Source organism: Micropterus dolomieu, linkage group LG13 (assembly GCF_021292245.1).
Source record: "Micropterus dolomieu isolate WLL.071019.BEF.003 ecotype Adirondacks linkage group LG13, ASM2129224v1, whole genome shotgun sequence".
Taxonomy (NCBI): Eukaryota; Metazoa; Chordata; class Actinopteri; order Centrarchiformes; family Centrarchidae; genus Micropterus; species Micropterus dolomieu.
The window spans coordinates 15,484,214-15,506,716 of record NC_060162.1 but is presented as its reverse complement, the minus strand read 5'-3'; the positions used below and the strand labels follow the sequence as shown (position 1 = coordinate 15,506,716).

Genomic DNA, 22,503 nt, shown 5'->3' with positions numbered 1-22,503 from the left:
ATCCTGTCCACTTCTTCAGCACGTTTTCACACTCCGTTTTAGCTCCTGTCTCTTTAAGCCCCACCGCCTCCCCCCTCCCTGAAAGCCCACTTGCTTCTGATTGGCCCACTTCCCCAAGCGGGGTGGGGCTTAGCTGCACCTCACTAAATCAAGGCCTGTTGTGTGAGACTAGCCCTCGCTGATTATTGTACAAAAACACAACTTTATTCTGGCTGCTCTCCCTCCACTTTTGCCAACTTTATGAGTTACTGGTTACTTTAGCAGCAACCACGGCTAACAGCAGCTGCTACTAAGTTAGCTGCTGAGTTAGCCATGCAGCTAGCTCCAGAGGTGTGTTGATATTTACACCTCTAACATTAGTACATAAGCTTTGGAACGCTGGTTCCGAGCCAGCTGATAACAGGAGCTAGTGTTAGCAACAACTAGTGGTTAGCAACCTGTAGCGTAGAACATTCAAAACAATTTATGATAAAATCTTTGCTAACAAGTATGCATGAGTAAAATTAAGTAAAAAGCTTTTTTCAGTCCTTTCTCTTCAAAAAAAGAAACATCTTAATAAAAAAAAAAATGAAGTCCTAATTTGTGTATGATTCAAGTGAACATTTATTGAACCTTTAATATATTGTTATTGAGAAAAATTATATTGCAATAATTATTGTTATTGTTTTATTGTCCAGCCCTACAACAAGTAAAGCTATCTATCCACTGGGAAACTTCATAAATCACAAATTTGAGGCAGAGCACAAAACTAGGAAATATTTACCTTTCCTTCATAACCGTAAAAGCATTTTCTGTAGACACACTGCACAACCTACAAGTCTAGCTCTATGAGCTCATATGACTGCTAACTCTGGAATGTGGGCTGGTCTATGTGACATTTGGGGCGTAAACATCCCAGATGTTACATAACGTCTAGCCCTTGTTGGCATTCGCTTGTTTTTCGGGGTATTTTGGGTGCGTGAGATTTATATATGAATGAGGAAACAATGGAAATTGAGGCTTATGGTATGTCAGTTACATGCACTCAACACTTTTTATTCGACTACGCCAAGGGAAATAAAGTTTTCCATTCCATGGCATCTTTAAATAGAAGCACCAATGACGCACATGTTAAATATAAGCCAGCGGGTTGCTGCTGTTGTTAATGGACATGTCTTGTCTGATGTTTTTAAACAGGGTGGAGACAATTTACTTGACTTCTGACAGCTGGGTCTGTAGTTGATGTGTCACTGAAATGTGCTGCTATTAACCAACCGGGTTATCATGAGTTGTCAAACGCACATGCATGCAAATTGTCCATGATGCAAGGTGCTTGCCGCAGTGTTTTCACACAATATTAAATTCCTATTGTGCATTTGCTTGTTCTAGACCCTCATTTCCTGCTTTCATTAATTGCCATATTTTTAAATTTGTTATGGCAGTCTGAACTGTGTAAGGACAACTAAAAGGGTCTGTGGAGTTTCATGGGTCCAGGTATATGCTGAAGAAAAAGAAGAAGAAATGCCACATACCATTTTCTTGCGGTGTATTGTCCATGGTTGAGGCCTGCAGGCCTGGTATCAACTCCTCACAGGATGTTGACTCAGGTTCTATAGGTAGGTCTGGAAAAACAGAACTCCTGGTTATCAAGAGTTCATCACATTTTTAAAATACGACACACATACATATGCACACAATCTTTACCAGTAGGCTTTCTGTCCTCAGTTTTGAATTCCTCTGCAGTGAGGTTGGAGAAGTTGTCATCGTCAAATGGGTTCCACGCAGGCTGTGTAGGGGTGTTGGTGGCACCGGCAGACGCAAGAACAGCGGGTCCAGCTTTGCTTTGGTCCTGGCCTGCGTCACAAACACCGAGCTGAACTGGCTGTGTGGTGCCTGGTGGAGATGTAAGTGATCTACAGGTAAAAAAATACACAAAGAATCATTAATAAAACAAACAGTAGAAGACTAGAATTTGAACTATTGGTCAGGTTTGTTCCAGTACACATGCCACTTACTGGTTGAGGGCAGCATCTCCATTAGGTCCTTGTGGCTGCTGTGAGGAGTCACTCGCTGGGACTCCAGCAACGCTGCTCGCTGTGGCATCACTCGGTATGTGTTGGTGGCTTTGTTCTTCAGTTGTCTTTGGAGAAGCAGGTGGAGTCTGATCAAAATAGGCGTGGAGTGAAAATAAGTAACACATAAGATCAAGAAATATTTCCTGGAAGATCTCACAAATCGCAGTGTCAAATCTGTTGAAATGTGTTGACAAGTCATGCTATTAAGTTTTCCTTTCATTCAGTCACATTGTTTATTGGCAAAAAGTCTCAGACCAAAGACACAGACAAGTTAGGATGTAACAAACAGGCATAGTGAATATTATTACAGTATATTTCATACATAATTAGATATGGAGACACATGATAGAGCAAGAGAACACCAAGCCACGCCACACAAGTCTTATGGAAAAATAAAATGGAAGGATACATAATTCATTCTGACAGTGATGATGATGAAGATGAGCAGAAACAGTTTGAAGCTGGATGGTGAGCAGAAGGCCTCTTACTGTCTCAGCTGCCTTTTGGCTGATCTCATTGAAGGCGGGCTGAGCCTGAGCAGCTGACGGCTGAGTTATCTGCTGCTGCTGAGATCCAGGCGGCTGACCAGAGGCCGGTCTGCTGGGTGAAGGCTGAGCAGCTGGCTGCGGAGCCTGGCCGGCCTGCTTGCGTCGAGCTGGTCGTTGAGGTGGGGCAGGGCTCGATGGAGTCTGAGCCTGCTGGGAGGTGGCGCTGACCGTAGAGGGAGGTGTGGTCTGTTGGTGAACTACTGGCTGCGCTTGTGGTTGGATGTCAGCCTTGGTCACTGGTGACACGACTGCTGCTGCTGTTGTGGACTCTGCGGCCGACTGCACGGGCTATCACACCAAGATATGTGACAGAATCCCTTGTCATTTAAAAGGTTACTGTACATTTACGAACCACCTTTGATAACTTAGTGCTCCAGGTCCCAAAAACAACTGAGTTTATATTTGTGTAGGGCTGATACAAATGTTTTTTAGTGTCGTTTGTCAGCATGTACCTGCTTCTGTGGAGCCGCAGCCTGACTTGAATTGTTTTGTGACTGGATGAGTGGCAGAACTGAAGCCTTCTGTAACTGCAGAGCTGCAGCTGGCTGAGAGAGGTCTAAGTTGACTCCTGTGGGATGTTAAAAAGAGCACAGACTACACATTACTCAATAGCATGGAAAATGTTTCCAAACAATGTAAATATCAAGCTCCATAAACAGATTTATCAGAGCATTTGAGCTTATATTTACATTAAACAGTCCACAGATAGATAAATAGGTAGATAGACAGATAGATATCTCTATCTATATATCTCTCTATCTATATCTAGATCGATAGATCCTGTTAAATGCTGATAAAAGACATTAAGTGATTTTAACAGGTACAAAATTAACAGAAGCAGTGTTTCAGAGTGTGTTGAGAAATTCATTTCATAATCACTGTGGGCTTGTGGTTAGATTGCATTAATTTGCATGAGTCTTAACCTGCATACTTGATCTGTTCCTGCTGAGGACTGTAGCATCCGATGTGTGCACAAAGGATTAGAGGAATTCTGTCTTTATGCACATCTTTGCTCAAAAGCTCAGTTTCTTTTTCCTGTAGCGGATAGAAGAAAAAGGACAGAGTGCTGTACGTACCAACAGGCTGAGCTGCACCACCAGGGAGATTAGCCCGCTTGCGAGGGGTGAGAGCAGCAGGCTGGATGGGAAGAATGCCAGCCGCAGGCTGGGTATGGGCTGCTTTGGGCCTCTGGCGAGGGGTGATGGAGGTTTCAGTGGTGGGAATTGGATCTGTCAGTCTGGCAACAAAGGGAGCATGTTGGCCCTCTTGTTAATCGTGGCAAATAGTGTTAATAATTATTTAATGAGTATCAGAATACTTACTGTGCTTAATTACTTCCACAAAATGTAGTGTTACTACAGCTTTAATGGTAATACAATGTAAGCAGGTCACGCTTGCCTGGACTTAGTCTGGCTCTTCTTTGCTGCAGCAGCCTCGCTCGCTTTGATTGGCTCAGGAAGTTTAGAAGGAATTGGAGAGTTCTGGATTATGGAAAAAAATACAAAATCTTTGTTGAATTTCCACAGAACAGCAGTATCAGTGACAATGTTACAAAGACAAAATTTGACAATGAATTGATTCTTGCAGATGGCAGTAATAAACAATATCATCAGTGCCAAAAAGCATTTTCTATTGATGAATTAGCACTTATTTTCCTCCCAAAGTGTGACAACTGGTTGGTCAGGCAGAGGTCCTATAGCAGATATCACTGAATACAGACAGGAAAATCAATTCCTGATGAGAGAAAGCCAAGCAATCAAAATATTTCAGCTGACGCTGTTGCTGAGAGAGACTGACCGTCACATTCTGAACAGGGCAGGTCCGCTGAGCTAGCTTGAAAGCAAAGTAGGACACCTGGTAGATATCTGGTCTTTTGTCTGGCTCTGGCTCCAGCATGTACCCTGAAAATACAGCACGAAGAAAAAAACGGAGTGAGACTCAAAAAGTAGAGCGCTAGTCAATAGATATCCACACTTCAACCACAAGTGCACAACTTTGTGAAAAACTGAATTTGATGTTGTTGAGAACATTAATTAATGTTTAAGAAGGACTAACGAATGAGGCAGTGAAGATCATAAGAGTAGCGGGAGTTATCTGGTATGGTGAAACTGCCATCACAGATGGCCACCTGGCTTTCACCAAAGGGCAGAGTGAAGAAACACAACTTGTACAGCAAACAGCCCAGCGCCTGGAGAAGACAATCACATGCACGCCCCGTCGCACCAAACACAAACAAAGGCAGAAGAGAAGAGAAGAATACACAGTAATACACAGTTAAGTCACACAACAAATACATTTTCCCCTGTAAATACCAGCAGAAACAACAGTTTAGGCTTTTGAGCTGTACAAATACAATTTTTAACTTTTAAGAATATATACATCTGCTACTCAACATGTCTAAAGACCTGAAGACCTGTTCTATTGACCGTGAGCTATTTTGTCAAATTTAGGTTTCACTATAAAACACCCAGTAACTGAATAATTGTATTAGTTTCACAAAGTATACTAAAATCAAAACCTACTGTGTTTTACAGAAATGGAGGCTACAGGGTTTAGCTTTATATATAGTATGTGTTACTGCTCTACGAGCACCATATCAGGATTATCACAGACTTCTGTCCTCCTCACTCACCCAGACATCTGCTTTTGTGGTGATAAGCTTGTTGTTGTAGAGGTTCACCATCTCAGGGGCCCGATATGATAAAGTGGTGTACCTGAAAGTAAACATCAATAAATTAATCAGAATAGAACAGGACAAACTTAGAAGAAAAGCTACCCGTTTTTAATGTGGCAGTGAAGTAAAACAGCATGCACAGTAGTATGTGCTCAAAACTGTGCAGAAAGTAGTGTATTGCACACACATCAAAATATTTACAATACTGTGCAGAATCCTGCAGTCCGCACGTGGATGAAGTGAAAACTCAAGTCTATAAAAAACATAACAAAAGCTGCTCATGAATGAGGAACTGTTGACGGTTTCTGTGCAGCCATTCCTAAATGGAGTGCTAACGAATGAAAGCTGCTAGTATCGCCAAAGCGGACGAAAAGAGGCACAAACTTTTTGATCTCTTCCTCCACGGCGGCCACTCCTTCAGTCTGTGGGCTCTGGAACTTGTTAGTGGCGCTGCCAAAGTCACACAGCACATAATGACCCTTGTCATGCAGGAGGATGTTCTCCACCTGTGGACACACGGGAGATGAGACTCAGACAGGCATGTTCGTGTAGAGCTGCTTCGGTTGAAGACAACATGAAAGGACCCTATTTGGATCTTAAAGGTCCAGTGTGTAATATTTCTGAGGATCTATTGACAGAAATGCAATATAATATCCATTACTATGTTTTCAGTGGTGTGTAAAGACCTTATTACCTTAGAATTAGAAAATTTATATCTACATAACCGCGGGTCCCCCCCTTCCATGGACGTCGCCACTTTGCGTCATCATGTTTCTACAGTAGCTGAGAATAGACAAACAGCGCTACAGAGCGTGTTTCGTCACTACATTCTTCTTGTTCTACTTCGGGTAGAATTCAGGCAGGCTAGACACTCATCACTATGTTAAATAGGTGTGTTCAAAAAGAAGTAGTATAATATACAGCAGGGGTCTGCAAACAAGTTTTGCATCAGAGAAAAATTTTCAACCATTAGATGGTGGATGACACAATACAAGACAAGACAAGACATAATTAGGGATGCACGGAATGTTCAGCCACCGAAATTAATCAGCCGAAAATAGCCAAAAAAGCACTTTCGGTGTTCGGTCTAATACGCCAAAAGGCCAAATAAATTTTACTGAACAATTACATTGACATGTTGGCAGTGTGGAAGCATTTTAAAGTGTCAGAGAAAGACGCAAATATTGATGTTTGCAAACAGTGTTCTGCTAAATTGTCTCCTAGCACATCCACTCCATCTGTGGCTGACTTCTTAGAAAAGGCAACAAACGGTCTGACTCGCTTTGAGTGTGCACGCGTATTCAAGCCTTTATGGTAAATCCACCAAAACGGACCAGTGCGAGCTGACAGGCAGGTTAGCGACTTTATACTGTCATTCTTTCTCTTTACAAAGACAAGTGTTGCAGTATGAGAGTCCAACTTGAAGAGAGGCTATGAAGTCTTTATGTCGCGCGAAACGAGAACCACATACAACATTATTTATCAAACTATCAACTCTTTTAATATCGTTCAGAATTGTTCAAAGTAAAAGCTCAGTTCAACTCCAAATACAGCATTACAATAAACAAGCTTCTTGCGCTTTTATTTTGTAGGCAAAACCACTAAAGAGGAAGTGATTATGTGAGTAACTGTTGGTGTCATGACAGTTCTATGTCAGCACCGCTCTCAAAAGTATTTATTTATTTATATTTTTTGCCACTATCAAAAGCACCATAATCTGGCTGTGGGCCAGATATTATTGCTGGCAGGCAGTTTTGATGAGGGTCCATAATCACAGAGAGAATTAATGCGTTTCCCTTGTCAATGTTTGTATAAACTTTATCTAATGTGTGGTTTATAATAGACTGTGGTGCAGAAACAGGGACAATGTTTCACACTCTTGGCTTACATTTTCCATGTTAACTGTCAGTGATCAAGTCGCAATAACATGGTTTTACTGAATAATTAAGTAAACATAATTTCTTAATAAATATACCTAAAAAAAAATAATTTCTTGACTGGCAACTCTCTGCTGTCTCTCCCTTTTGTGCTGTGTCAGCCACCGTAGCTGTCCTACGCACTTTGAAAGGGTAGGGGGCAGTGGTAGACTGGAATGTTGGTTGCAATTCACAACCCTCACCGCTAGATGCCACTAAATCTTACACACTGAACCTTTAAGTGTTAAGAGGTGGTGCAGTAATTGACTCATTCTGCCTCCTTCAACATGTGCACACTCCTATCATGTTCAGTTTCTTTTTTATACCTACCCCCCAAGAAATCTGCACTGCAATAAAAAGTCATGTTTCCATAAGAAGCAAATCTACTGAGTGACAGTAACTTAAAATTAATGCGACAGCCACGCCGCAGTTGACTGGGCTCTGCAGAAATGGAAAGGTGTTTGAAGTATTTTGACAACTGACAATCTCCTCTCCCCTCCATTTAGAGCTTTCCATAATTAAAGGCAGCTTCAACTCACACAAACACATCAATCACGACTCTTCTGCCGACTTCACAGCGTGGTGATCTACAGTAGGTGTTGCCCCTGCGTTGACACAGAATGGGCTGTCTGTCCTATCCCATATCCCATTATACCCAGAACACAAGTGTCACCTTGAGGTCTCTGTGGATGATGGGTGTCTTGCGTTGGTGCAGGCGAGAAACAGCATCACAGGTGTCACAGAAGATCTGCAGCACCTCTGCCTCAGTGAAGCCAGTCTGCAGCCTCTGATTCATCAAATTGACCACCTGCCCCCCTGCAAAATAATATCCAGTTACGCAGCAGCACAAACAGGGGAAATTCTGATATTGTTCAGAGTCATTATGCAATAACAACTGATTCTTTTGTTTTTATCAGCGCAACCATACTGCCATGCTAATTATTTCTGAAACAGAAAGTCAAATTCTTTCAGTAACCAAACTATGTGGTTGCACCCACATCCCATTTCCCTTTCAGTGCTCACCCTTGCAGTAGTCCATTAGTATGAGAACCTCCCATACATCCCTTGATCCCATCGCCGTAATACTGGAGTCCAGATAACCAACAATATTCTTGTGGCCGACGAGGTCTTTCTGCAAGAACACAAACACACATTCATGAGCGTTAACAAACCACCGCGCGTAAAGTGTGTACTACTGCTAAGCTGTTGCACAGTGTGCGCATGCTGTGTGACCAGTGAAGTGAATGGTTGAATTTGATTTTCAACTTTGAATGAATCAGAAAAGGCGCCACATACGTGACAAAATGATTTGCAACACAAAGAAAAAATGGAATATTTCCATATTTTGCTGCAAAGAGGTAATACGAATTTGAACGCCATAATCCTTTCATTTAATCTGGTCAGTGTTTTGGGATGCAGTGTGGCGCCATCACCAGCAGAGGGAGCAGCAATGGAGAGCTGAACCTATTAGGTAATAAAAAAATGTCTGACACTGCAGCTGAGGTGAAGCACCGTCTGTCTGTCTGTCTGTGAGTTTATGAGTTTGTGAGATAGAGAACAAGACATTTTAGGATCTGCAAAACTAGGCCTGTCTGTACTGTATGTAATTCTGATGAATGTTTATATAATCAGCTGCTGTTTTTGTAGTTTGACCACCACTGCTTCCTTCCTTCCTTCCTTCGTGTTCCTAGACAGAAACCAACAAACTCTGTGTGAACTCAATGAATGCTGGAGTCCAGCTACAAAAAAAGCCTCACAACTTACATATTCTACTGGCATACACTACCAGTTCTGTTCTGGCAAGAGGTGAGACAATACAGGGACTGCCTTCCTTTTTACCAGCATGTGATCCTTATGTACATTAAATTTATAGCAGGGACACTTTCAGCTTTATGTTGTGTAATACAAGCAAGCAGACAGCATTTGTTATAACTGACAAAGAACCCTATAGGGAACAACTAGAGCTTCAGAACTAAAACTTTTTCCTTTAGCAATGCTGAATAAAATAACATTTTATCAAGAGATAGAAGGTCCTTTAAGAATTGTTGCACATACAAATAACCCCTACAACTCAATCTACAATACATCTCAGGAGGAGAGCAAAACATGTAAGGCAAAACTATGACAACAAAAACAAAGCACACCAAGAACCAGATGAATAAATACTGTACAACCGTCCAAACAACCCTGCTGCAGGCTGTGCATGTACCAAATTCAGCGGTTGTTTTTAGTTACCCCGGACAGAATCGAGAACTTGAATCTGTGGATTTCTTGGAAATGTGCAGGCACAAGTAGAGTTTCGAATGGCATTTGTTTTGTAGTTGCCTTCACATGTGGTTTTTATAACCCTTCCCCCCCTCACAGAAAAGCACACGATGCTCGGTGTGAGAGCAAGCAGGGAAATATTTTATCTCAGCAACTCACCATTATTTGAATCTCGCGTTTGCACACCTGCAGATCGTGCTCATTGTTGACATACATCCTCTTCAGGGCACAACGCACCCCTTGATTTGTTCGCACCAGGAACACAATCGCAAAACCACCTGCAGCATCGAGAAAGAGACCAAATCAGAGAGATGATAGACATATCAGCAAAACCTTGACAGTGGGCAAAAACATGGACACACACTGAACCATTATTACCAGATTAAACTACAATAAATACAACACGTATAAAACTTGGGTGAAACTTCAGCATTACACCATTCTCACTTGTTTTCATTGCATTATGATTTTGGAAATTTAGCTCACATGCTAATTTTTTAGAATTACTTAAACAACTGTTTATTTGTGTCTGTGAAGCCTTACATCAATACGGAAGATGAGGACCAAATGGTGCAGCCTTATAGGGTTATCTATTAATCATACCATTGCTGCAGGGTTTACGTAGAGACCTACATTGGGGCCTAACCATCTGGTATGTTTCTGACCACAAATTCACTTTACCGAGTTTAGTTGCGACAGAGTCATCAATTTCAGGCAGACATTGCGGCTTATACTGCATCCTCAACTTGACATGTGTGCAATGGTATTGTGTGGCACTAGCACTATAAATCTGCAACAGATGCCTGTGCAGGTTGAGGCTGAGGGTTAGCATCCATTTCTGATGCAAATACTGAAGGAGCAGACATTCTGATCTGTTGTGCAACACTGTCGTCCATTATTTATAGACTGGACACTGAATTTGAGAATTTTGACTAGCTGGCCGAACTGTTTAATACTTTTAGGTTGACAAAGTTACCGCAGTCCATGGTTCCGAAAAAAACCCAAAGCATGATGCCCAAAGAAACCATTTTACTTATTCAAAACACAAGAAACAAAAATATAAGAATAAGAAAAAGATTCTATTTATGGGTTTAAAATGGTGAATAATGTGACTTTGTTTTGGTCTACAGGCCTCTCCTTCAGCATCAGTAATTTGCTGCTGATGCCCAACAGTCTTAGAAAAGTGCCTACCCCTGGCATCCTTAAAAGAAATCTAACAATCATGTGTGACCTACAGCTTGTACTGTATGCCAACCCTTCATTCATTCATTCATTCATTTTAAAGGGGACCAAATAATTGCTCAAACCCTGCCACACCAGGTAGGTCTCGATCTCTTTCAAATCACACTTCTGAATCATTAAACAGTTAACAGGAACCTGGTGTGGCAATCAGAGCAAAGCTGAGAGAAAGCAGTAGGCCCCTAAATTTGCATTTATGTGTCCAAGATCCATAAATGCATAGTGCCATCACTCCTGTGGGGATGGCATTAGGTTCCATCCCTGTTCCGTCATGTGACTCGTGCACTTGGCTTGAAGATGCAGGACCACACATGTACACCCTCGCGCTTCAGCAAAAAAAGGAGATAACAAACACATGGCACAACGTCTGGCCCGTGCAACCCCTCCTCACCTTCAGCAATGATCTCGTCAACAGTGACCTGGTGCCGCCCGACAGTGAAGGCTCTGCCAATGAAATTTCCGCCTGCATGACCGGACCCAGAGCTGCTACCTCCTCCTCCAGAACCAGGCCCGGAGCTCACCAACTCCCGACGAGAATCAAAGAACTTCCTCATGTTGTCGCAACGACAGGAGTATCGGCTTCAATCACAGACACGCGAGACAGACTGCTTGTTTCCTGTGCAGTGAATTATTGCACTGATAGATAATGGAGGATCGACTGTCAACCTAACGCATCCGACGCTTTGAGCAAGTCTTTTTTTATTTATTTTTTTTGCAGCCTCAAAACATGCAGTGATGCCTTTGTCACTTATGATGTTGAGACAGCCCAGATTTTTGGTGGCAAATTACCCATTTGCTTGCCAACACAAGCCAGTTGGTGATAGTTAGAGCGGCTACGACTAGCTGTTATGTAAGTGAATAACACCACCCAGGAGGCTACAGCATCTCCGGAGAAAGTATTTCTTTAGCTATCCATCCAGCTGTTCATGGTCGGTTGACGCTGATGATAACATTAGGTCCTCCTCCATCTCGTCCAGCCATTACCAAGCTAGCTAAGTGCTAGCTACTTACGCGCTATGACATTTCGTGTAAGGTTATCCAGGTTATCCTCTGAAGATAATGCCTTCGAGTGCGATGTATCCGACGTGTAACTTGTGTGATAGCGCTGCCCGAAAAAATCTTTCCATCCTCAGTCAAGTGAAAACAGCCGTTTGATGGCACATATCTGCCCGACTAGCTAACGTTATTGAACTGCCTCCACTTACGATTAAACTGTGATTTTTGGTAAGCTAACGCATTAGCGCGATGCAGCCTTTCCATCAACACACACGCAAGCGCAGGGTAGACGGGAAACTACAGCCTCCGTCTGTTGTAACTATAGCTGCGAATGACAAACCACGGAATTTGACATCTACCAACACATTAGGCAGATGTTCCAACACAGCAGCCTAATCGCTGCAACCACAGCAATCTTCGGCTACCAGCGATATCGCAACATCCTAGCAGTTGCTTTTGACGCGCGGACGGAACTATGGGAATTGTAGTTCAGAGCGCAGCTGCAGCCTCCCCTCCCCCTTGCGTATGTTGTCATCTGCCGCGTTCAAGTCATATCGCCGAGCAGCGGGGAAAACTAGCCAAGTTTTAAATGTTATGAACATTTTCCTCACCGTTGTTGGTTTCACATATTCTCTACAAATGTGTATCGCGATAAATAAAAACAAACGGATTTCTGTTTCTATTGTGTGACTATTTAACTGCCCGGGTTGTATTGTCTACTCTGTATGTCTTAATCTTTAATCACATTTCTTGGTGTTTTGTTGTATACATTTTCCCCCTGTGTTTTGTGTCTCAGTGCCTGGTTCAAAAAGTATGCTGTTGGTATAGTGGTGGTGGAGGAAGCATTATTTCTATGACTTGTTCAACCAAATTGAACAAAATTATTAAAGTGATTTTAAATTTTTTTTTTTTTTAAAGTAGCAAAAAGAAATACACAAAGCATTACAGACTGTCTTTAAAACACAAATATCATTTGATTTCCAAACCATATATATGGGCTGAATCTCCCTGGAATCAAAAGGTAGCCTACTGATAATTTGGGTTTACATAATGGGTATAGCCTACTATAGCAAGGAAAAGGACTCTTACTAAGCGATGGTTGTTGTCTGCTGGACCTACTATTAACAATTGGCTAGATGTGACAATGGAGATTTCTACACCGGGAAAAGTGGGTGCAATATGCCAAACCTCTGAGACCCGACTTTGTTAAGATAATGAATTAAAGGAACATTCAATTAATAGCTTTATTTGTGTCGCTATTTCATACTTTGCACAGTACTGTAACTTATTTCCAATTGTGTAAGGCCAAACTGCTGCAAACATCTTTATTACACTCTTTCTTTTTGTCTGTCATAAAAATACCTCCCTCTCTGGTTGTAATAGTTATTAATAGACACTTTATAAGAATGCTGGGAATATCCATCTGTACTCACCGTACTGTTGGGTAGTTTAATTTATAACAAATTTTCAGATAATTGTAATGAAGTAAAAAGTAGGCTACAATATTTGGGAGGTTTTGCCTTTACTGCAGTTCTGCCAATTTTTCGTGAATGCAGCTCGCGTGCGCGCTCTAGCGCGCATACTGAGTATAGGCCTAAATTGCCGGCAGGCCGGTAGGTGGGACCGTGGATGGAGGTGGGACATGAGAGCAGCTGTCAGTTAAAAGGTTTTAGTTTCCTGGTACGCTGCTGCACTATACCCTCTTGTCGGGCTTCACGCTGAGTGAATTGTCTTCAGGACAGGTAAGGTGAAATTCAGAGTTCGGTTAGTCACGTTTTACGAGGTGTGGTATTTGATTAGCTCGGGTAGAGCTCATACTGGGGCGGTTGGTCTGCAGGGTGTGCCCACTAACTTCATACTAAGTTCGCTGTCTGCCAGCCAAGTGCTCTTCTTCCTGAATCACTTTCATTTGCATTTTGTTAAATAAATGAAGCTGTCCTGAACATTATGATGTGTACGGCTTTAGGGAATACATCTCAGTTGCAATAATAACTTTGGAAACATAATTGTAGTGTAAAGTTTTTTTTCTCGGTTTTTTAATTTCACCGTACAGAGGAAAACCCTTTTTCTATTGTTGCTCAAGATCCAGGAGCCTCGCTGATGACGTTGTAGGTTTGTGATCCAGTCACTTGCTCTCCAAGAAAAAAGCTGAATATATTGAATAATGCCTTTGAGTATTAAAGTCCACTAACAAGAAAACAGTTTGTAGTATAAGTATCCAAGATATGCGTTTGACAGGTTTGTGTAAATCACCACAAATGAGCCCTGAAATACACAATATACACATTTATGCAAATGTGAATTTGCCTACACTGTGTTGGTACTGCTGTGCTTAAAGGTGGGCTAGGCAATTTACTTCAGAATATTTTTTTGTTATATTTTCTCACTGCACATGAGGGAGGGCTGAGGGGGGTCGGATTTTTTTAGTTGGATACTTGTAGTTGGCTTGCTTGTTTTGCCAACATTGCTTACCCCTGCATTATCACCTGGTGCAAAGTGTGTGTGTGTGTGTGTGTGTGAGAGTGTGTGTAGGAGTCACCTGCTCTTTACATCACAAACCACTCAGGTGCGGCTGTTCACCTGCACACACAGTTCAGACCACTATGTGTGATTAGTAAATGTCTCCACTGTCAGATCCCAGGACAGGGGTCCTGTTTGTGGGGAAGGAGGAAGGAGGGAAATCATGTCAATATACAAACATCTGGGCTGTGGACACACACATTATGCAGCACTGAGGCTTGTAAACTAAATAGTTTTAACTAAATGGATTTAGACAGATATATGATGACTACGTCAGTGGGTAAGTTGTTCCCTGCTGGTATGGAAAACCACCATAGCCCTTACTCTAAGTGGAGTAATTACAGGTGTGTCCAAACAAACGCTAGCTTAATGAGATTAGCCCCTGGGATGCCAGCACAGGCGTGTGACACAAGAGAGGCCCTGACCAAATGTGTGTGACGGAAATCCTCTCCGTGATGATGAACTGCATACAATATTGATCAGAGGTCAATGACTGTAGCACTCAAAACTGAAACCGTTTACTTCCCATTAACGTGGTGCTGCAGTTACTTTCTTGTATTTGTGTTATAAACACGTCCTTATGCAACTGACAAACTAGCGTATTTCTTTCTTTTGTAGCTTTCTGGACCTCCATTTTGGAAATCCTTACTCTTCCTACAATGGCAGCGGTAAGTCTGTCCCTCAGCTGTTCCACCTGTGCACAGTGAAGAGGCAACAGTAAATGTACATTTATTTGCATCACTAGAAGAGACTCTGCTGTTTTGTTGTGCTAGGATTTGAGTAGGGTGGGCTGCAATATAAAGGCTTTTTATCTTTTATCACAATTGTTGCTGCGACCCATGACTTATTCTATACAAAACAAATATTGTAGTATGAAACTTTAATCAATATTGTTTTTAGGATGTTACTCATGATACCACCTTGCAGTTCAATGTAATTTTTAGTAGTTCAGCCTTTATTATTGCTATTATTATAAAATTGCTCAGTCCGAGTTGTGGAAAGGATTCTTCTCTCGAAAGGAGATTTCACAGTTCTTAAACTTTGTCCCACATTTTGAAATGATAAAAAGGTCTCTTTCTGACGCATGAATAGATTAATAACTGTGCTGTGTGGCAAACTTGCATTATATATGTTATTTATATAAAAAAAAAAAAGCTTTGCTTTGAAACAATAAGTAGCCTGATGTGTTTTTTGACAAAAAAAAACTTCAGTAGACTACTTAAATTCTTAAAAGCACATTGTGTCTTTCCTACTTATTTAAAAATCCAGAATCTATGGAATGCAAATATTGTTCATTTTCACAGTCCGTTCTCCGTGTCCCCTGTGTTTCAAATTTCTACATCAAGCTTTTGTAAACACACGATTGGCTTCCATTACATTGAACATATACTTAAAGTATTAATAGCAGGATTTTACTGTTTTTGTTGTTGAGGTGGAGCTTATTTTTAACTGTTTGACTGCAGCTAATGATTATTTTCATTCTGGATTAATCCGCTGATTATTTTCTCCATTAATCGAAAATAGTGAAATATGTCATCACAATTACCCAGTGACACCTTCACAATTCTTGTTTTGTCCACCCAATAGTCCAACCTTATTTTTATAAATGTGTATATATATGGCATATAAATGATTAAAAAGGTGGTTTTAATAAGAACATCATTTATAAGCTCTTTGTATGTAAAGTTCTTAAATTTGTAAAGTGACTACAGCTGTCAGACAAATATAGTGTGAAGTAAAAGTGGTATGAAAAGAAAATGCTAAAGTAAAATACAAGTACCTAACATTTGTACTTGAGTAAATGTACTTAGTTACATCCCACCACTTGAGTGGACTGTAAGCCTTGTGTTCGCTAATTTTATTTCTGTTTAATAGATTAATGGTTGTAATTGTGTCATTTATGACCAGATTGGAAACCGTGGCACAGTGACTGAGGCAGCTGGTTTTGACCCAGAGGCAGATGTCCAGACGCTTAGAAATGCCACAAAGGGAGCTGGTGAGTGATCCAGCCACTGTCCTCCAGAAACCGTTAGCCATTAGCCAAAGATATATTTCACTGTGTCATTAAGACTAGGCCTCCATGGAGGGAAAATGTAATTATAACTTTCTCAGACCTCTCTCCTCCTCTCCAGGAGAGTTGGAGAGCTAAATTCAGTGTTGCTCACTGCCCGTGTTGTTCTGCTGAATGCATCCTTATACTTCACATCTACACATTGTGTTGTAAAGCTTCCTCTCCCCTCCTGTAATGGAGGAAAAATGAATCTGGACTTTGCTCATGCCGGAAGTAGCAGTACGCTAATCTCATTATGGGTTGCACACCATGTTGGCAGGTATGTACAACTCAAAGAGGTCCATCCTAATAGACACTCGCTTTTCACAATCCGCACATTAATCATGTGGAATGTTGAAGCTGTTAGGGTTTGCAAGCATAATCATCTTCCCCTGACTCTAGTTTTAGCTTCTTTGCAAATAGCTGGTTTCTGTGTCAATGCCAACAAACAGCGGTGTGTATTAGGATCATCTCCAGGGTTACAGTGCTGCTGCCTGATTCTAGGTCCTAAAGATTTGGGCCGAACCATGGCTCTGAAATTGAGTTCCAAGAATAGGAATCCATACAATTTTAGATATTTGAGATTGATATTGGTTAAGTTTAGAAGATTTTGTATTATATTATTTCTTGCAGGCACTGATGAGGCAACTATCATCAAGATCCTTGCACATCGTACGATCGCCCAGAGGCAGCGCATCAAAGAGGCCTACAAACAGATAGTGGGGAAGGTGAGAGGACAGAGCTGTACTCAAATGGCAGTAGACAAAGTCTATTTGTGAAAAAAATACATCAATAAAAATTAATCAACATGCATGAAGCAGAGGAAGCAGAGAAATGACAGCGTACCAGAAGAATTTGAAAAGCAGCCTTGATGGAGACTATCGGCAGCAGCTGGGGTTGTGTCATCTCTTAGCCTTTATTCCATTGTGTACTCTCTCATCATCTCTTCTCGTAGGGTGGGGTTTTGCTGTGCTAACATAGTGCTGATAATGTACAAGTTAACCATTAACTGTAAAGCAGAAACTAATACCACCTGTAAACAAAGACCAGGACAAAGAGGGCCTTGTAATCAGTAGAAAAGGTAAATGTTCACCTCTATAAAAAAGAAATGTCCACTGAACCCACAGACGCATGTTTCCCACTGATGTGGCTCAATATAGTAACTAAAAGGGAAGTCTGGCATGTTAACAGTATTGACATAATAAGATAGTAACCAGCCCACTGCGCAGTGCACAGTAAAATGTCGATAAAGTTATCTGAAAGCTCCAGCGATGGGAGCTGCAGAGGGGGAAAAAGCAAAGATTGTGAGTGGAATCCTCGCAGCCAGAAAGAGTGAGTCACGCTGCATATGGTGACGCCCGCATGTGGTCACACGGGCCAATGTGAAACCGCTCCTCTGTTCACAAAACTGTGTCCAGAAACCACACCCTCTAGCGGAGGCGCAAGTCCTGCTGCAGGAATGTGTGATGTCGTGTCTCATGTCCATGCTGGCAGCACAAAACTCGAACATAAAGTCAGTATTTACTTATTCCACTGTCAAAGATAATCAGCTTCCGTTGCAAAGTCCCTTTCTTGACGAAATGATTGAAGTATTGGAATGACTGGTGGGCTGTTTTCCCGTTAATCCATCTGTTTCCGTCCTCCTGCAGGACCTGGCTGATGATCTGTCCTCAGAGCTGAGTGGCCACTTCAGGAGTGTTGTTCTAGGTCTGCTGATGCTGGCACCTGTGTATGATGCCTATGAGCTGTATACTGCAATGAAGGTCACAGTTTTTCTTACTTACCTCTACTAAAGTCTAGTCCATATTTTTCTTGTTGTCAGCAAATCCCATGAAAAGAAAACCTTCACTGAAATAATCCTCTAACAAGTATTGTCTGTGTATTGTCCAAGGTCTGATTTATCATAACCCTCAGTCCCACAGAGCTCCGGTGTCGCCAAAACTGCTGCCATGAATTCTCATCAGTGCATCAAATGTGAATTAATCTGCGGCTGAAAATAGTCCCCAACAAATACACACTTTACTCCTGTTTGAGTAATGTTTGCTTAAAATTACAATGCGATCTGTTTTAGGGAATTATTTGGTCTTTTATTTATTTTTTTTATCGTGACGTGTCTACATGTAGGAATGAATGGACTTGGGGCCACAGACAGGTTGGGGAAGCTGGAAAGTGCTAAGAGAGGGACTAACACATTGTTGATTTTTTTTTTTTTATGGAATTGCTGTTGTTGAGAATAACAACATATAGAATATTGCCAATCTTTAAGCTACGTTTCCTGTAGTTCATAACCTCATCTCATGTGTTCAGTGAAAAGCATCACACCCTCCTCGTGACTTACCTTGACATACCTTGTTTTGAAAACATATCCATTCGCCACAGGGGGCTGGAACGGAGGAGGCTTGTCTCATTGATATTCTCGCTTCAAGGTCGAACGATGAAATAAAAGCCATCAATGCCGTCTACAAGCAAAGTAAGGGAGTCACTTCTAGAATAGAATTTCTGACATCAGGTCATGGTATGTCTCAGTGTGTCTGTTGGTGCCTCCGGGTTGTATATGATATCCGATATTGTGTATCAGTGACTAAGACTCTGTTCTTTGTTTGGCAAAGCAATGATCTCCATTATCAGAGATACAATGGATGGCATAAATTATTCATAAAAGCTGCTTTGGCAGTTTATTGTTTGCTTATTTGTTCTTCTGTGGTTGCAATGACAGACGTTGGCAAGTATTTTAAAAGTTTGTTTTCCAATGCATATAAATACATTTTTATGGCGTTGTGCTATGTGGTATCACTTACATGTTTTGTACCAATTATACCAGCATAGAGAATTTAGATCACAACATGATGAATATTAATGAAACTGTATTCAAATGTAAATATTTTCCTTTCCAAACCTCATTATTTTGTCTAATCTCGCAAAGAGTATGGCTCAAACTCCTTAAACCTGCAGTAATTAGTATTTGTGATATTTACATTGAATCACAAGACCGTTTTATGCAAAAGAAGTTGGCTCATAGTGCATAAATCGCAGATTATCAACAAATCTGCAACTCTACTCAGCTTTTCATCCTCTTTGAGCTCATTGTTTTGGTTTCAAAGAAAGATATCTTTCTCAGAATATATGTGAATATTGGTCACACCTTATATTCATCTGGTGGCCAGAAACACAAGTAACTGTTTGCTAACAGCGCAGCCATTTAAACTTCATTGTATGTAGCCATAGTCAAATACTATGTGGTGGCAGCATTAAATTACATGCTATATATTTGAATTTCTTTATGTTTTTCATGGCAGAATATGACAAAAGTTTGGAAGATGCTGTGTGTGGAGACACATCTGGAATGTTTCAGAGGGTTTTGGTCTCTTTACTCACGGTGAGCACACATTAGCCTAAAACCTGTCCTTTTTTGGGCCAATGTGAATCTTTTAATTACACATTGTTATAGATTATATACAAATAGATTGTATACTACAAAGTGTAGTGAGTATAAATAGTCACTTCCTTGTATCTTCCTGGGGAAACTTCAACATTTCAGTTTAATGAAAGTATTTTGACTTTTGGACACACAATATTACTTGTAAAATGTCACTAGGAACCTCTGTTTGCTTAGGGAAGAGGAAGCAATAGTCACTTCTGCATCATCATCATTTTATCTTTTCTCTTTTTATGTCTCCAAAGTTGTGCAATCCTAAGCTGCAGTGTCTTCTCCATTGCAGGCTGGACGGGATGAAAGCAACAAAGTGGACGAGGCGCAGGCCGTTCAGGATGCCAAGGCAAGAATTCAGGTTCTTTAGATGAAAGTATGTGTTTCAATGATGACTCCCAGTTCTGAAATGTTTGTGATTATAGGAAATCTATGAGGCTGGTGAGGCTCGATGGGGCACTGACGAGGTTAAATTCCTCACAGTGCTTTGTGTGAGGAACCAAAACCATCTACTGCGAGGTACTCATACAGCATATACACGAACATCCTGTTAATGTATTCAGGCTAAATATCCTTCTGTTTATTGGTGTTGTGTGTCATATGAATGTACTTTTTAAATTGGCTTCAAAAGTCATGTAATAGACTTTACTTTAGTGGTAGTTTAAGGAGCAAAGGCTAATTTTCTTTGTTGAAGCCCTTTCATCTTCATTTATGTTGTTATGAGTTTGATAATGAAAAATCAGTGTGAGAAGTATTGTTTTCTTCTTTTAGTGTTCGAGGAGTATCAGAAGATTTCTGGAAGAGACATCGAGGAAAGCATTAAGAGGGAGATGTCTGGCTCTCTGGAGGACGTCTTCCTGGCCATAGGTCTGTTTCTGCTCCAACATGTTCGTTCAAATAGATACCTACTGCCAGTTTATTAAGATTCAACCCCAATTTCAAATGAGCACAGGCAAAGAAAAAGCTAGAACGAGTTTAAGGCTGAATCCCAATATTCACACTGAGGTGCGTTCCCTTTAAGTCCGTGAGGGCTTAGGTCTGTCCCACTGTCAAATTGTGTCAAAGTGTATGAGGGCTCTGTCATAGAGTATTTGAGCCCCAATTGCACACTTTCTGTAAGTCCTCATCTCCTAGACATTGACCGAGGGAATTACCCACCGTTCCTAACATTGTGACTTTAATTAAATTAGTAATTTTCTAATAAACAATTTACTCTGGAATACATCCAAATCAGACAGTCGGCCCCTTCAGTACCTCGGCTGTGAAGAAAGTAAAAAATGTCAACTAAATAGTCCCAAACCCAATCAGTTGGCATAATCAATGTAACATAATATGTTGCAAATTGCGATGTTGTCCCATTATACTTATTATTATATATTATATTATATTTCGGGACCTCGCAGCCTCTCTCACTTAAGCACTTCCAAAGTGTTGTAAACTAAGTCTGTGAGGGTTCAGGGTTTAGGCTTTAAGGTGGAGATTGGGATTGGGCCCAAGTGGCTTGTGGGAGGTTTAGTGCAGAAACGCACTGCAGTGACTGCGTGGAACAAAAGGTGTCACAGAAATCTCGACAAATTAGGAAGGCAAATGGTCCACATGGCCGTTGAAGCTCTTGTATAGTGGCCCAAATAATTAAAACACCTATTCAGTCTAATACAATCCAGTACAACAACCAGGAAATAAACACAAATGTTGTGAAGCATCAAAGGGGTGTTGTTTCAACTCTGCAGTCATTTTTGCAGTTGTTGGTGGTGTGTTCCCTTTATTAAAAAAAGCATCTCTTTGGTGTCTAGATAGCAGCTTAAAACCCTGAATTGATTGTATTTGTGATGTGAAAGTATTGCACCTTATCTGCTGGGATTTGTTTTTGGTTACAGTGAAATGCATAAGGAACAAGCAAGCGTTCTTTGCGGAGAGATTGTACAAATCAATGAAGGTAAATATTTCATGCTTGTGATGGGGCTGCTATTCTGTAATGTGGAGTCACTACACATACAATTGTTGGTATGAATGTATATATATATCATGTTTTTCAATTGGTCAGTTCACATAATTCACACTTTATGTGGTAAAGTAACAGTATAAATAGAGTTTCTCTCTCTTATCAGGGGCTGGGTACTACAGATACTGTCCTCATCAGAATAATGGTTGCCAGGGCAGAGATTGACATGCTGGACATTAAGGCGCAGTTCCTGAAGATGTATGGCAAGACTCTCCACTCCTTCATCAAGGTGAGGCACTAAAACCTAGGGGCGGGGAATACTGCAGTCAGCAAAAGCTTTACAATACATCACCTGTGATATTGTAATAATAATTCTAACTTTATGTAATGCCTTAATGTAACTTTAAACTGTATTGAGACTTCAGTTTATTACTGCTTTCATTTCATTTGATTTAGTTAAAGTCATATCATGAGTAATATTGTCTGCTTTTTCAAAGGTCTTAGAATCTGAGTAACAGTATCACATTGTTTGTTATCAGTTTGGCTTCATGAAACTGATGGCAGTTATTCCCCTACACTGGTCCTCTGAAGTCTCACTGTTCTTTCTCTTACTGCGCAGGGAGACACTTCTGGTGACTACCGCAAAATCCTGCTGGAGCTGTGTGGGGGCGAGTAAAAAAAAAAAATTCAGAACAACATCCAGCTCTCTTTATTCTGCAGACAACATTATGTGCCTATTCTCTGCCATTGCTGACTTACTATATCTTACCTTTTCTTTGTCCATGGCCTATGACATTTCACTGATTGGCCGCAGTGCCTTGTTTACTGTTTATACTGTAATACCAATTAAACCAAAGACCAGTGACCTTTTA

The 22,503-nt window shown here is 41.0% G+C and overlaps 2 protein-coding genes across 4 annotated transcripts in view; one reads left to right on the top strand and one right to left on the bottom strand.

Moving 5' to 3' along the window:
* aak1b (AP2 associated kinase 1b) overlaps nt 1-12,166 on the bottom strand; it is a 24,285-nt gene extending 12,119 nt beyond the window's left edge. Inside the window, exons 1-15 of one of the 2 annotated variants that reach the window (XM_046066089.1) lie at nt 11,088-12,166; nt 9,617-9,735; nt 8,216-8,324; nt 7,866-8,008; nt 5,661-5,782; nt 5,235-5,316; nt 4,658-4,790; nt 4,400-4,503; nt 4,001-4,083; nt 3,679-3,839; nt 3,055-3,170; nt 2,543-2,890; nt 1,995-2,140; nt 1,684-1,892; nt 1,512-1,601 (exon numbers count right to left, since the gene is read on the bottom strand). In XM_046066089.1, coding sequence (XP_045922045.1) covers nt 1,512-1,601; nt 1,684-1,892; nt 1,995-2,140; nt 2,543-2,890; nt 3,055-3,170; nt 3,679-3,839; nt 4,001-4,083; nt 4,400-4,503; nt 4,658-4,790; nt 5,235-5,316; nt 5,661-5,782; nt 7,866-8,008; nt 8,216-8,324; nt 9,617-9,735; nt 11,088-11,250 — 2,128 coding nt within the window. In that variant the 5' untranslated portion in view covers nt 11,251-12,166. The remainder of the gene's footprint in view (nt 1-1,511; nt 1,602-1,683; nt 1,893-1,994; nt 2,141-2,542; nt 2,891-3,054; nt 3,171-3,678; nt 3,840-4,000; nt 4,084-4,399; nt 4,504-4,657; nt 4,791-5,234; nt 5,317-5,660; nt 5,783-7,865; nt 8,009-8,215; nt 8,325-9,616; nt 9,736-11,087) is intronic. The other variant, XM_046066090.1, reaches the window with a different exon arrangement.
* The window catches only part of anxa4 (annexin A4), a 24,275-nt gene extending 1,772 nt beyond the window's left edge, over nt 1-22,503 (top strand). Inside the window, exons 1-13 of one of the 2 annotated variants that reach the window (XM_046066091.1) lie at nt 13,317-13,434; nt 14,831-14,880; nt 16,121-16,208; nt 16,896-16,990; nt 17,912-18,025; nt 18,642-18,732; nt 19,559-19,638; nt 19,982-20,038; nt 20,115-20,208; nt 20,461-20,556; nt 21,567-21,625; nt 21,798-21,920; nt 22,251-22,503. In XM_046066091.1, coding sequence (XP_045922047.1) covers nt 14,872-14,880; nt 16,121-16,208; nt 16,896-16,990; nt 17,912-18,025; nt 18,642-18,732; nt 19,559-19,638; nt 19,982-20,038; nt 20,115-20,208; nt 20,461-20,556; nt 21,567-21,625; nt 21,798-21,920; nt 22,251-22,307 — 963 coding nt within the window. In that variant the 5' untranslated portion in view covers nt 13,317-13,434; nt 14,831-14,871 and the 3' untranslated portion in view covers nt 22,308-22,503. Of the gene's footprint in view, nt 1-13,316; nt 13,435-14,830; nt 14,881-16,120; nt 16,209-16,895; nt 16,991-17,911; nt 18,026-18,641; nt 18,733-19,558; nt 19,639-19,981; nt 20,039-20,114; nt 20,209-20,460; nt 20,557-21,566; nt 21,626-21,797; nt 21,921-22,250 lie in introns of those variants that run through there. The other variant, XM_046066092.1, reaches the window with a different exon arrangement.